This window comes from Lottia gigantea (assembly GCF_000327385.1).
Source record: "Lottia gigantea unplaced genomic scaffold LOTGIsca_138, whole genome shotgun sequence".
Lineage (NCBI taxonomy): Eukaryota > Metazoa > Mollusca > Gastropoda > Lottiidae > Lottia > Lottia gigantea.
Window position 1 is genome coordinate 363,259 of NW_008707580.1, and position 12,543 is coordinate 375,801.

General features: G+C 31.5%; 1 protein-coding gene across 1 annotated transcript in view; it reads right to left on the bottom strand.

Moving 5' to 3' along the window:
- Positions 1 to 4,219: 4,219 nt before the first annotated feature.
- LOTGIDRAFT_238272 (hypothetical protein) overlaps positions 4,220 to 12,543 on the bottom strand; it is a 35,146-nt gene continuing 26,822 nt past the window's right edge. The window contains exons 2-8 of the mRNA XM_009049536.1: positions 11,885 to 11,959; positions 10,579 to 10,938; positions 9,582 to 9,769; positions 8,617 to 8,749; positions 6,964 to 7,993; positions 6,572 to 6,765; positions 4,220 to 6,139 (exon numbers count right to left, since the gene is read on the bottom strand). Of these exons, the coding sequence (XP_009047784.1) occupies positions 7,917 to 7,993; positions 8,617 to 8,749; positions 9,582 to 9,769; positions 10,579 to 10,938; positions 11,885 to 11,959 (833 nt within the window). The 3' untranslated portion in view covers positions 4,220 to 6,139; positions 6,572 to 6,765; positions 6,964 to 7,916. The remainder of the gene's footprint in view (positions 6,140 to 6,571; positions 6,766 to 6,963; positions 7,994 to 8,616; positions 8,750 to 9,581; positions 9,770 to 10,578; positions 10,939 to 11,884; positions 11,960 to 12,543) is intronic.

The following is a 12,543-nucleotide window of genomic DNA, read 5'->3' on the forward strand; positions in this document are numbered from 1 at the left end:
CTAGTTCATCGTTGGATCAACAAGAATTATCGTACACCAAGATATTTCGGTGAAAATACCCAGAAAGTGCGTAATTTGCCGTCATGTTTTTCAAGAGTTGTGATTGGTCACTTAAGGGTTGTAAGAAATTTCTAACATTTGTCAAAAAATCGTAACTTGAACATTTTTTCGTTTGTCCTTAGTCAAGGTATGAATTTCTTTTTAGTTTTGTCAACACTTTTTGTAGCAATTTCTGCAATTTTGAGTTAGATTTTTCACAGATGTTGGTTAGCTTTGTCAGAAAAACTAAAAAAATTTTATTGGATATTTCATAATGTATTCATTTCAGAGAGTCCACATAGCTAATATTATTTACTTCATATATCTACTTTGCATATTTCGATTCCTAATCTTGGGTTATATTTTTCACAGATGTCTGTTAGCTTTGTCAGAAAAACTAAGAATATTTTTGCCCATCTTAATTATCAGAGAGTCCACATAGCTAATATTATTTACTTCATATATCTACTTTGCATATTTCGATTCCTAATCTAGAGTTATATTTTTCACAGATATCTGTTAGCTTTGTCAAAAAAACTAAGAATATTTTTGCCCATCTTAATTATCAGAGAGTCCACATAGCTAATATTATTTACTTCATATATCTACTTTGCATATTTCGATTCCTAATCTTGAGTTATATTTTTCACAGATATCTGTTAGCTTTGTCAGAAAAACTAAGAATATTTTTGCCCATCTTAATTATCAGAGAGTACACATAGCTAATATTATTTACTTCATATATCTACTTTGCATTGATACTAATCTTAAGTTAATTTTTCACAGATGTCGGTTAGCTTGTTCAGAAAAACATTTTTCACCTTACATTTATTTTAGAGAGTCCATATAGCTAATATTATTTACTTGGTTTACCTACTTGGCATTGAACCTAATCTTGAATTACATTTTCATAGATGTCGGTTAGCTGGTTCAGAAAAACTCAGAAATTTTACACCTTACATATTCATTTGAGAGAGTCCACATAAATGCATATAGCCCAAATTTTAAGAAAAATCAGTTTTTTGTACTTTTAAGGATAATTTTGAAAGTTCTGTATTTATTTTGTACTTGAAATCAAAAGCTCAAAGTTTGAGCACAATTTTTTCTTTTTTTTTCAAAATAATTTGTTTTCTTGCAAAAGCTCAAAATATTTTATTCCAATTATATGGTTTATTTATATTAAAGCTATCATGCTTTAATTAGGCTAGAATTGATTATTTAAGAAAGTATTAAGTTGGTCTTCATTAGCCCACATGGTGTAGAAAAGTAGGAAGTAAAACTCCATTCATTTCATTTCATTTCTGACATTGGACTTGCAGACAAGCAGGCTTGTTATTTTTTATTTTTTTTGAACAATCAATTTTAGTATGATTAAAGCATGATGGCTTTAAACCATTTATATTATTTTATAATTTTATGAGGGATGATGGAAAAGTTTTTGTCATAAAATTGCGAATAAACAAAAGTTATGTGTATTGGAGACACTGATAGCATCAATTTGTACTATTTTCAATCAGACGTCTGTGGTTCCTGCAATTCCACTAAAACTAAGTGTTTGATGACGTCACTAATTGCAAAGGGCCTTATGTGATAAAGCATATTTTACGATTATTGACGCCATCAAACACTTAGTTTTAGTGGAATTGCAGGAACCACAGACATCTGATTGAAAATTAGAATGGTATAAATTGATGCTATCAGTTTCCCTGATACACATAAAAAATTTAGAAAACCTTTAAGGTTTATGTATAATTTTTTTCAGAAAAATCAAAATTCCTTATTTTCTAGTTTGATATTTTAAGTTTTTTTTCAAAATGATTATTCATAAACTAGTGTACATATAGTATCTTGAAAATATAATATTTATTATAACCTGAAAGATAATCCGGGAAAGATCATTGCCAGGAGGTTTGGCCAAGGACCAGCTGGTAGAAAGGATCCTTGTGAACCTAAGTTGTTATCCTTGTAAAATCATTACCAAGGGGTTTGGTCAAGGACCAACTGGTAGAAAGGATCCTTGTGAACCTAAGTTGTTATCCTTGTAAAATCATTACCAAGAGGTTTGACCAAGGATCAGCTGGTAGAAAGGATCCTTGTGAACCTAAGTTGTTATCCTTGTAAAATTATTACCAAGAGGTTTGACCAAGAACCAGCTGGTAGAAAGGATCCTTGTGAACCTAAGTTGTTATCCTTGTAAAATCATTACCAAGAGGTTTGACCAAGGATCAGCTGGTAGAAAGGATCCTTGTGAACCTAAGTTGTTATCCTTGTAAAATCAATACCAAGAGGTTTGACCAAGGATCAGCTGGTAGAAAGGATCCTTGTGAACCTAAGTTGTTTCTTCGGCAATGAAGCAAGTTTTAGTGAGAATTTTGATTTGAAAAGAAAACTTGGTTTTTTCAATAATCATGATAAGTTTTGAAACTTTATCAAAGAGTTTAAAGTGTTAACTTTTAAAATTTGATGGATTTTGCAAGAAGATTTATTTTGATTCATGCCTGGGTGTATAAACATATATAAATCTATAATATATTTAAGAATATAATCCTCTGTACTCAATTTTGTGAATAATATTCTATGGTTGTCATCTTTATATTCAAAAATATTAATACAGAACCTGAAACATGTTGTTAATCAGATTTTCACACTGTGTGATCTTCAGACAACTAAAACAGAACCTGAAACATGTTGTTAATCAGATTTTCACACTGTGTGATCTTCAGACAACTAAAACAGAACCTGAAACATGTTGTTAATCAGATTTTCACACTGTGTGATCTTCAAACAACTAAAACAGAGCTTGAAACATGTTGTGACTATTGTAGTCAAGGTATAAGATGAAGTTGGTAAAAGCTTGACATTGTAAAGATACAAGAAAGGTGACTATTGTAGTCAAGGTATAAGACAAAGTTTGTAATAGCTTGACATTTGAAGATGAAGTTTGTAATAGCTTGACATTGTGAAGATGAAGTTTGTAATAGCTTGACATTGTGAAGATGAAGTTGGTAATAGCTTGACATTGTGAAGATGAAGTTCGTAATAGCTTGACATTGTGAAGATGAAGTTCGTAATAGCTTGACATTGTGAAGATGAAGTTCGTAATAGCTCTACATTGTGAAGATGGAGATTGTAATAGCTTGACATTGTGAAGATACAAGAAAGGTGACTAAGGCAGTCAAGGTATAAGATAAAGTTTGTAATAGCTTGAGATTGTGAAGATACAAGAAAGGTGACTATTGCAGTCAAGGTATAAGTATGAAGTTTGTAATAGCTTGACATTGTGAAGATACAAGAAAGGTGACTATTGCAGTCAAGGTATAAGACTAAGTTTGTAATAGCTTGACATTGCGAAGATGTGATACAAGAAAGGTGACTATTGCAGTCAAGGTATAAGACTAAGTTTGTAATAAGTTTGAAGACCTGTAAACCACTGTAAATTATCCACGCAAATTTCAAAACCAACCTAATAAAGACAAGAGATACATCTTGCCAGTATGTTTTAGTTGTGTTTATTTGTTTTGTAAATATATGTTAAATGTAAATATATGTTTTAAATGTAAATAATGTCATAATATTATGTAAATGTATTTTATGGTTGTAAAATCTTTACGCTTTTTAATTTCGAAATATTGTGTTCAGATGATAGCTTTGTTTTTTTTTTATTTAATTCAGGTGATACTCTGCCTGTATTATGTCTTATTTAAGGGAAAATTAAAGGGACAGGTGCGGTTAATTTGGGTTGATTTTTATATATGTAAATAGTCTTCAGAAATACTAGAAATGTACGAAAATCTCATAATTTCTTTTAAATATACCTCAAACTAGAAATTTCTTTTCCTATTTCTATAGATGTCTTTTCTATATATGACAGTGTCTCAAGAAAAGACGAGTCGTCATTTTAACTTTCAAACGTAGATAATTCTGGACACACATGGATTTGAAGGCTCAAATTTCGACAGTGAGCTGTGAACACTATTACTGATTAGCTTAGCTAAAAAATTCCTGTTTCTGAGACTTAAGTATGATTGGTACAAAAAAATGGCACAGCTGTCCCTTTAAGTTTTCTGAACACTCAAAATCCATCTTGGGCTTCTTGGGGTCTCTGGCTTGACAAAGCTTTGGTCCTTTAAGGCCATGCCTGAGAGAGACATCTCTCATGGCTTTAAAAAAAAACAAATTTACAATCTAAAAAAAGCAGAATTTATTAGTGGAAGCAAATAAAATACAATTTGTTCAAAAAAAAATTGTTGAAAGTTGAAAATAAGTGATGACTTCATCTTCAACTGAGAACTAGTGGGTTTACTAACTAGAACAGCCTTTAAAGAGATTGTAAAAAGGTTTTCTAAATTGTTTATGTGTATCAGGGACACTGATCAATTTATCATCAATTTACACCATTCTAATTTTCAATCAGACGTGTGTGGTTCCTGCAATTCCATTAAAACTAAATGACGTCATCAACGCTTAGTTTTAGTGGATTTGCAAAAGCCACACACATCTGATTGAAAATTAGAATGGTGTAAATTGATACACATAAAACATTTAGAAAACCTCTTTCCAATCTCTTTAAATCTGTTGAATATAAACAGAAAGCAAAAATAATTGACTGCTAAGTACAGGCAAGATCAAGCAAAAATTAAAATAATTCAGGGGCCGTTCTCCGAAAACTTAACTAAGCTAAAATCATGATTTTAACAAATACTGTAATCTGATTGGATAATAAAACTGAATTTATAATCCATTTTAGTGATTGACCAATCAGATGACTGGAATACTAATATCACTATAAGTTTGGAAATACTGTAATCTGATTGGATAATAAAACTGAATTTAAAATCCATGTTAGTGATTGACCAATCAGATGACTGGAATACTAAAATCATCTTAAGTTAAGAAATACAGTAATCTGATTAGATAATAAAACTAAATTTAAAATCAAATTTAGTGATTGACCAGTCAGATTACAGCAAATCTTGCGTTAAGTTTTCAAGAATAAGCCCCCAATTTGCCGTGAAACTGTAGATTATTGAAAGCAAAAAATATTACGAATATAACGCACACATATTATAATACTTGAAAATTCATATTTGCATAGAACTCATTAACATAATATTCAAATTTATTCATAGATATGCTAATTAGATTTATTTAGGGATAACAACGTAGTTACAACGAAAAAGATATTTATGCATATCTGGGCTATTCAAAATATAACCTCGAACAGTCCATTTTAATTGAAGGTAGAATAGGTATGAATGAACTATTCATTCTACCCTTAAAACAAAATAGACTGCTCTGGCTCATGATTGTTAGAGTTTGCATGTGCATTCATATCTCAGGCCAAATATACAACAGAAAAACAGAATCCAAAGCAGTTATGCCAATTCTACCTATATGCTGCATATATGGAAGGTAAGTCTCTTTAAACTTTTGTGCACCAGGGATGTTGTTTAATCTTTATTTGCCAGTCATGTCTGGTTGGAGCTCCAAAATGACTGACAGCAATTTTGATCTTTAGGACATTAAATTTTTTTAATACAAATGTTCTACACAGAAATGTTGATTTATCTGTATTTGCCAGTCATGTCTGGTTGGAGCTCCAAAATGACAAAGTTTTTTATACAAATGTTCTAGATTTTTTGCATTTTTCTGCTGATTTATCTGAATTTGCCATTCATGTTTGATAGGAGCTCTAAAATGACTAGCAGCTTTTTTGATGTTTAGGACACTTCTATGCAAATTTTCTAGATTTTCTGCATTTTTCCAGCATTCTCAATGAAAATTGATCTTAATTTACATATCCATGTGTCTGGTTGGGAACTTCTGATATCAACAACCCTGTTATGCACATATCAATGATGTCATTGCCAATGGCTTGAACTTTTTTGGAATGTTTCGTTTTACGGAAGAAAATAGATAAAAAAATGCAATATTCAAAACAGTTCTCTATGTTCTAATTCATTCATTGCTCTCCAACCACATTATTAAGGAATCGCATTTTTCCAAAAAAAATTTATAAAACGTAAAAACAACTTCATTGAGCAAAGCAAACAAAAAGTTTTTTGAATTTTTTTCCTTGATATTTTAAGAAAATTGGAATATCACTCTCAAAATAGTTCTGTTAGTCTTAGAATATCTTTGCGTTGATAAAGAAATACAATTTTTCGTAAATTTATATTGAAAAGAAACACATTTCTCTCCTAGAAATTTCAACGTCAAAAAGTCACAAATTTTGGCTGAAAATTATCGTCTGTAAAAACAAATTTTGAAGACATAATGGGCCATATGCAGCGCTCGTACTTTACCTAAACTTTGACGGTAGATCTTTACGAAAGTCGTGCTTAAATTTGACTATCAAATGCAGAAAATGAAAGCCTTAATCCTAACTTTGTAAAGTTCGACTTCAGCCAAAGTCAAGATAAGAGTGCTGCATACAGCACAATGTTTATATTTTTATCAACGCAAAGATATTCTAAGACTAACAGTACTATTTTGAGGCTGATATTCCAATTCTCATAAAAATAATGGGAAGATTTAAAAAACTTTTCTTTTTGCAGGCAGAAGTCTTTGCCTTTGTGATCGCGGAGTAGAAAAATCGGCAGTGCAAGAATACTATCAAAGACTTGAAAAATTTGCTAGGACTTTAAAGTGATACTACGTCTTAGAATTAACATAAAATTGAAGAATTTTAAACTCGGCGAATAAGAGCCAGTAGATATACCTGGTGTCATAAATAACATAACAGGATCCTTATATAATCAGATAAATCAAAAAAACTTAGTAATTATCCATAAATATACAATTAACTTTTGAAAAACACTTAATATCAAGATTCAATAATGACTTAGTTTTATAAATTTTCCAATTTTCTAGATTTGACAGGGATTCTGTTGTAACTTTATGACACCAGGTAAGTTCACTGATGAATATATACTCATATTGACCATTTCGAGAACTTAAATTTTATGTTCATTCTAAGAGGTACTATCCCTTTAAGCTACTGGACATGGGTAGTGTCCCTTTAAGAAAGAGTATGATATTTACAAGTTAAAAAGATACTAACAAAAACTATTTACAATTGTAAATGTTCGAGTTTATTTCAAAGCTATTTTCAAAAGTCTTTGCAGGGCTCTATCAAAAATTTTCTAAAAAAAACGTTGAGGTGAATTCAATTCTTTGTTCAAAGAAAAAGCACTAACATAATTAAAGGGGGATTCCCCTTTTTTTTGGCTCAAATTTGTGAAAACTATACACCAAAATCTATAGAAATGTGTCCTTTAACGTATCTGAAAGTTTTAACTAAACAAATCCAGTCGTTAATTTTTAAACGACAAAACTATTTGAAAACATTACGTAAGGTTTTAAATTTCATTACGTTTTTAGGCTATTTATGTCTATATATCTGCTTAATTAACAATTAGTACTCTCTGTTTTTAATTAACCCTTTTAAAACAAATTCAGTTTGATCAAGAAGATACATAGATATAAATAACATACTTTAGAAATATTTTCAGGTATAATTTACAACGTTTTTAATTAACCCTTTTAAAACAAATTCAGTTTGATCAAGTAGATACATAGATATAAATAACATACTTTAGAAATATTTTCAGGTATAATTTTTTTTGCAATTTTGCCTCTTTAACAATGTATTAATGAAATCAAAATGTGAAGTAGAGAAAAATTCTACTTTAGCACAAGAGAAATAATATTAGCACATTTTGAAAATAAAAGTTACAAATTCCTTTGCCAGCTTCAGAAACCAAACATATCCATTAGAGTTATCTCCCTTTGATCCAATTATTAATCCTTTTCGTTTTCCAACATCTGGTGACTTTAACCCTTTATACGTAAGATACCATCGCATTATCGTTTCACTAATGGAATAATTGAGTAAAAACTAGTATTAAAAGAGTTAATAAACAGGGTCGTAAAATTAAACCACTGCTGTAATCTGAAATAAAAAAATGGAATTTTATTTCAAAAACAGTTTGGTGAAACATTGGTAGCAGTTAATGAACTTTTCACATGAGGAAGTATATCAATTATAAGTGAGTAAGTATTTCATAATGAAAAGTGGTATCAGGTGTCTAGAAGAGTAAGCATATCCTGCCTGGTACAAAACTGCTCACATGAGGAAGTATATCAATTATAATGAGTGAGTATTTCATAATGAAAAGTGGTATCAGGTGTCTAGAAGAGTAAGCATATCCTGCCTGGTACAAAACTGCTCACATGAGGAAGTATATCAATTATAATGAGTGAGTATTTCATAATGAAAAGTGGTATCAGGTGTCTAGAAGAGTAAGCATATCCTGCCTGGTACAAAACTGCTCACATGAGGAAGTATATCAATTATAATGAGTGAGTATTTCATAATGAAAAGTGGTATCAGGTGTCTAGAAGAGTAAGCATACCCTGCCTGGTACAAAACTGCTCACATGAGGAAGTATATCAATTATAAGTGAGTAAGTATTTCATAATGAAAAGTGGTATCAGGTGTCTAGAAGAGTAAGCATACCCTGCCTGGTACAAAACTGCTCATTGAACCCTGTTTTAAGTAAAAATATAACCTACATTGGCTGATATAAACTGGTTCTTGATAAATTTCTCCACTATTATCTTCTACGATCAGGTAGAAAATAGAATTAAAATGTTCTTTTTTCATCTTATAGATACTTAATGTAACTCTCTTGTTCTTGTCATTTCCCTGGAATACAAATACAATACAATACAATATATATACTCAATGTAACTCTCTTGTTCTTGTCATTTCCCTGGAATACACATACAAATACAATACAATACAATACAATACAATACAATACAATACAATACAATACAATACAATACAATACAATACAATACAATACAATACAATACAAATACAAATACAAAACAATACAAATACAAATACAATACAATACAATACAATACAATACAATACAATACAATACAATAACAAATGCGATGCAATGTGATGTAGATACAAATACGATATGAATAAAATTACAATACGATACAAATAAAAATATGATACTACGATACAATGCGATGCAAATACAAATACAAATACAAATAAAATATGATATGAATATGATACGATACGATACAATAAATAAAAAATGAAATGGATGGAATTTTTACGTCCTACTTTTCTGCACCATGTGGGCTAATGGAGACGGGCAACAGCATGCAGTGTACAATGAGGGAAATTTTGCCAGGACAGCGGCATTAGTCTGCTCTTTTTCAATTTCCAACTGTCAAAGGATCTTTAACGTGTACAGCCTGTAGTACACGGGACCTCGGTTTATTGTCCCATCTGAGCAACCAGACACTTTTCCATGTCTGTCCCTCTTAACTACATCACTGACAAGGGGAAACAGGGTTGAAAAATCTGAAGGTATTATCTCGACCTATGTTGGAATTGAACCCTGGACCTTCAAGTTAGCAAGCAAGCGTCTAACTCACTAAGCCACTGCAGCTCCCCTTATTGATGTCAAGGTATAAGACAGAGTTTGTAAGAGAAGAATAAAACGTACCTCAATTTCCTCCACAGTAACCTCATCAAAATCTGCCGTCTTGTTACCAGGGTAAATATATTGATTATTATACCCTAGTTTCCAGAACAAACTTCTCATTGGTTTCTCAGCAGACACATCGCATTCTAAATTAACATATTTATCTTTCATGGAAGCTGTTTTATTTTTACAGGTAATTAACGGAACCACTGAAATAACAGAAAGTTTTAATGTCAGGGGTGTTCTTCGATTAAAGGGATTGTTAAAAGGTTTTGTAAATTTTTTATGTGTATCAGGGACACTGATAGCATCAATTTACATCATTCTAATTTTCAATCAGACGTCTGTGGTTCTTGTTAAAGAGATTGTAAAGAGGTTTTCTAAATTTTTTATGTGTATCAGGGACACTGATAGCATCAATTTACACCATTCTAATTTTCAATCAGACGTCTGTGGTTCTTGTTAAAGAGATTGTAAAGAGGTTTTCTAAATTTTTTATGTGTATCAGAGACACTGATAGTATCAATTTACACCATTCTAATTTTCAATCAGACGTCTGTGGTTCTTGTTAAAGAGATTGTAAAGAGGTTTTCTAAATTTTTTATGTGTATCAGGGACACTGACCAGCTGGTAGAAAGAATCCTTAATTGTGAATGATGACTCATCATTTCAACTTTTAAAAGTAGATAATTCTGGACTCAAATGGATTTGAAGGCTCAAATTTTGACAGTGATCTGTGAACACTATTACTGATTAGCTCAGCTAAAATATTCCAGTTTCTGAGACCAAAATATGATTAGTCAAGATATGGCAGAGTCTCAAGAAAAGACAAGTCGTCATTTTAACTTTCAAACGTAGATAATTCTAGACACACATGGATTTGAAGGCTTAAATTTCGATCGTGAGCTGTGAACACTATTACTGATTAACTCAGCTAAAAAAATCCAGTTTCTGAGACAAAGGTATGATTGGTCGGAAAAATGTCGCATCTGTCCCTTTAAAATGAAAAGTAACTTACGTGTAATGATATGAAGGGGAATACTGCTTTCTTTCTCCACGGGTTGTAATGGAGTCTCGGGTGGCAAGTGGACTGACGCAACGCATCGTAACTTCTTACCAGAATGTTTGGGATACAATGTTTTTCTCGCTACAATGGCCGATTTGTATTCAGTACCAATAAGCTTTGTGTTTAAGTTGGATTCTGGTTCGATTTTGTCCGTGCCTAAATACAGTTCAATATGGGCTGCTGGGAAACTTCCGAAAGCCGTGCATTCAATATTTGTTTTGTGTTTTATAAATTCGGCTTCGTAGGGGTTGATTTCTTCTCCGATTACAGGAGGGTTGTCACCGATTCTTAATTCTACGTGGTTTACATCCTCTGAAAATAGTCAAAAACAGGGTTAATATAGTCAAAAACAGGGTTAAAATAGTAAAAAAACAGGGTTAATATATTCAAAAACAGGGTTAATATCAATTACAGGGTTGATATAGTCAAAAACAGGGTTAAAATAGTGAAAAAGAGGGTTTAAATAGTCAAAAAGAGGGTTAAAATAGTAAAAAAGAGGGTTAAAATAGTCAAAAAGAGGGTTAAAATAGTTAAAAACAGGGTTAATGTAGTCAAAAAGAGGGTTAAAATAATAGTCAAAAAGAGGGTTTAAATAGTCAAAACAGGGTTAAAATAGTCAAAACAGGGTTAAAATAGTCAAAACAGGGTTAAAATAGTAAAAAACAGGGTTAATATATTCAAAAACAGGGTTAATATCAATTACAGGGTTGATATAGTCAAAAACAGGGTTAAAATAGTCAAAAACAGGGTTCAAATAGTGAAAAACAGGGTTAATATAGTCAAAAACAGGGTTAAAATAGTCTAAAACAGGGTTAAAATAGTCAAAAAACAGGGTTAAAATAGTCAAAAACAGGGTTAATATATTCAAAAACAGGGTTAAAATCAAAAACAGGGTTAATATAGTCAAAAACAGGGTCTGAACCAATTTGGACTAGAAGACGGGCAACATCATGCAGTGTGCAATGAGGGAAATTTTGCCAGGACAGTGGCATTATTAGTCTACTTTTTTTGATTTCCAACTGTGGAGGGATCCTTAACGTATACAGCCTGTAGTACACAGGGCCTCGATTTTTTGTCCCATCTGAAATACTTGGAAATTTAATCGGAAACTGAATTCGCAAAGCAAAGTCTGTTGGTATATTCCTCTGTAAATATGTAGAATTGAATGTCAAATAGTTATTTGGGGGTTTTGAAGGGGGGGGGGGATCCTTAGTTGCCATAGTTACTATAACTAAATCACAAAACAAACGGTACTTACTAACAACTGTAACTTCAACTGAACCTTCAGCTTCTCCTGCACGGCAAATATATTCTCCCGTGCTCATTGAATTAGCTGTAATAAAATATCAAATCATTAGATTTCCTTTCAAATATCTCAAATAAATAAACCAAGTACTAACTATCCGAACCACAAAACAAAACCCACAATCTAAAACAACATATTGGTGAAACATTGGTAGCAGCTAATGAATAAATAAACCAAGTACTAACGATCTGAACAGCAAAACAAAACCCACAATCTAAAACAACATATTGGTGAAACATTGGTAGCAGCTAATGAATAAATAAACCAAGTACTAACGATCCAAACAGCAAAACAAAACCCACAATCCAAAACAACATATTGGTGAAACATTGGTAGCAGCTAATGAATAAATAAACCAAGTACTAACGATCCGAACAGCAAAACAAAACCCACAATCCAAAACAACATATTGGTGAAACATTGGTAGCAGCTAATGAATAAATAAACCAAGTACTAACGATCCGAACAGCAAAACAAAACCCACAATCCAAAACAACATATTGGTGAAACATTGGTAGCAGCTAATGAATAAATAAACCAAGTACTAACGATCCGAACAGCAAAACAAAATCCAAAACAACATATTGGTGAAACATTGGTAGCAGCTAATA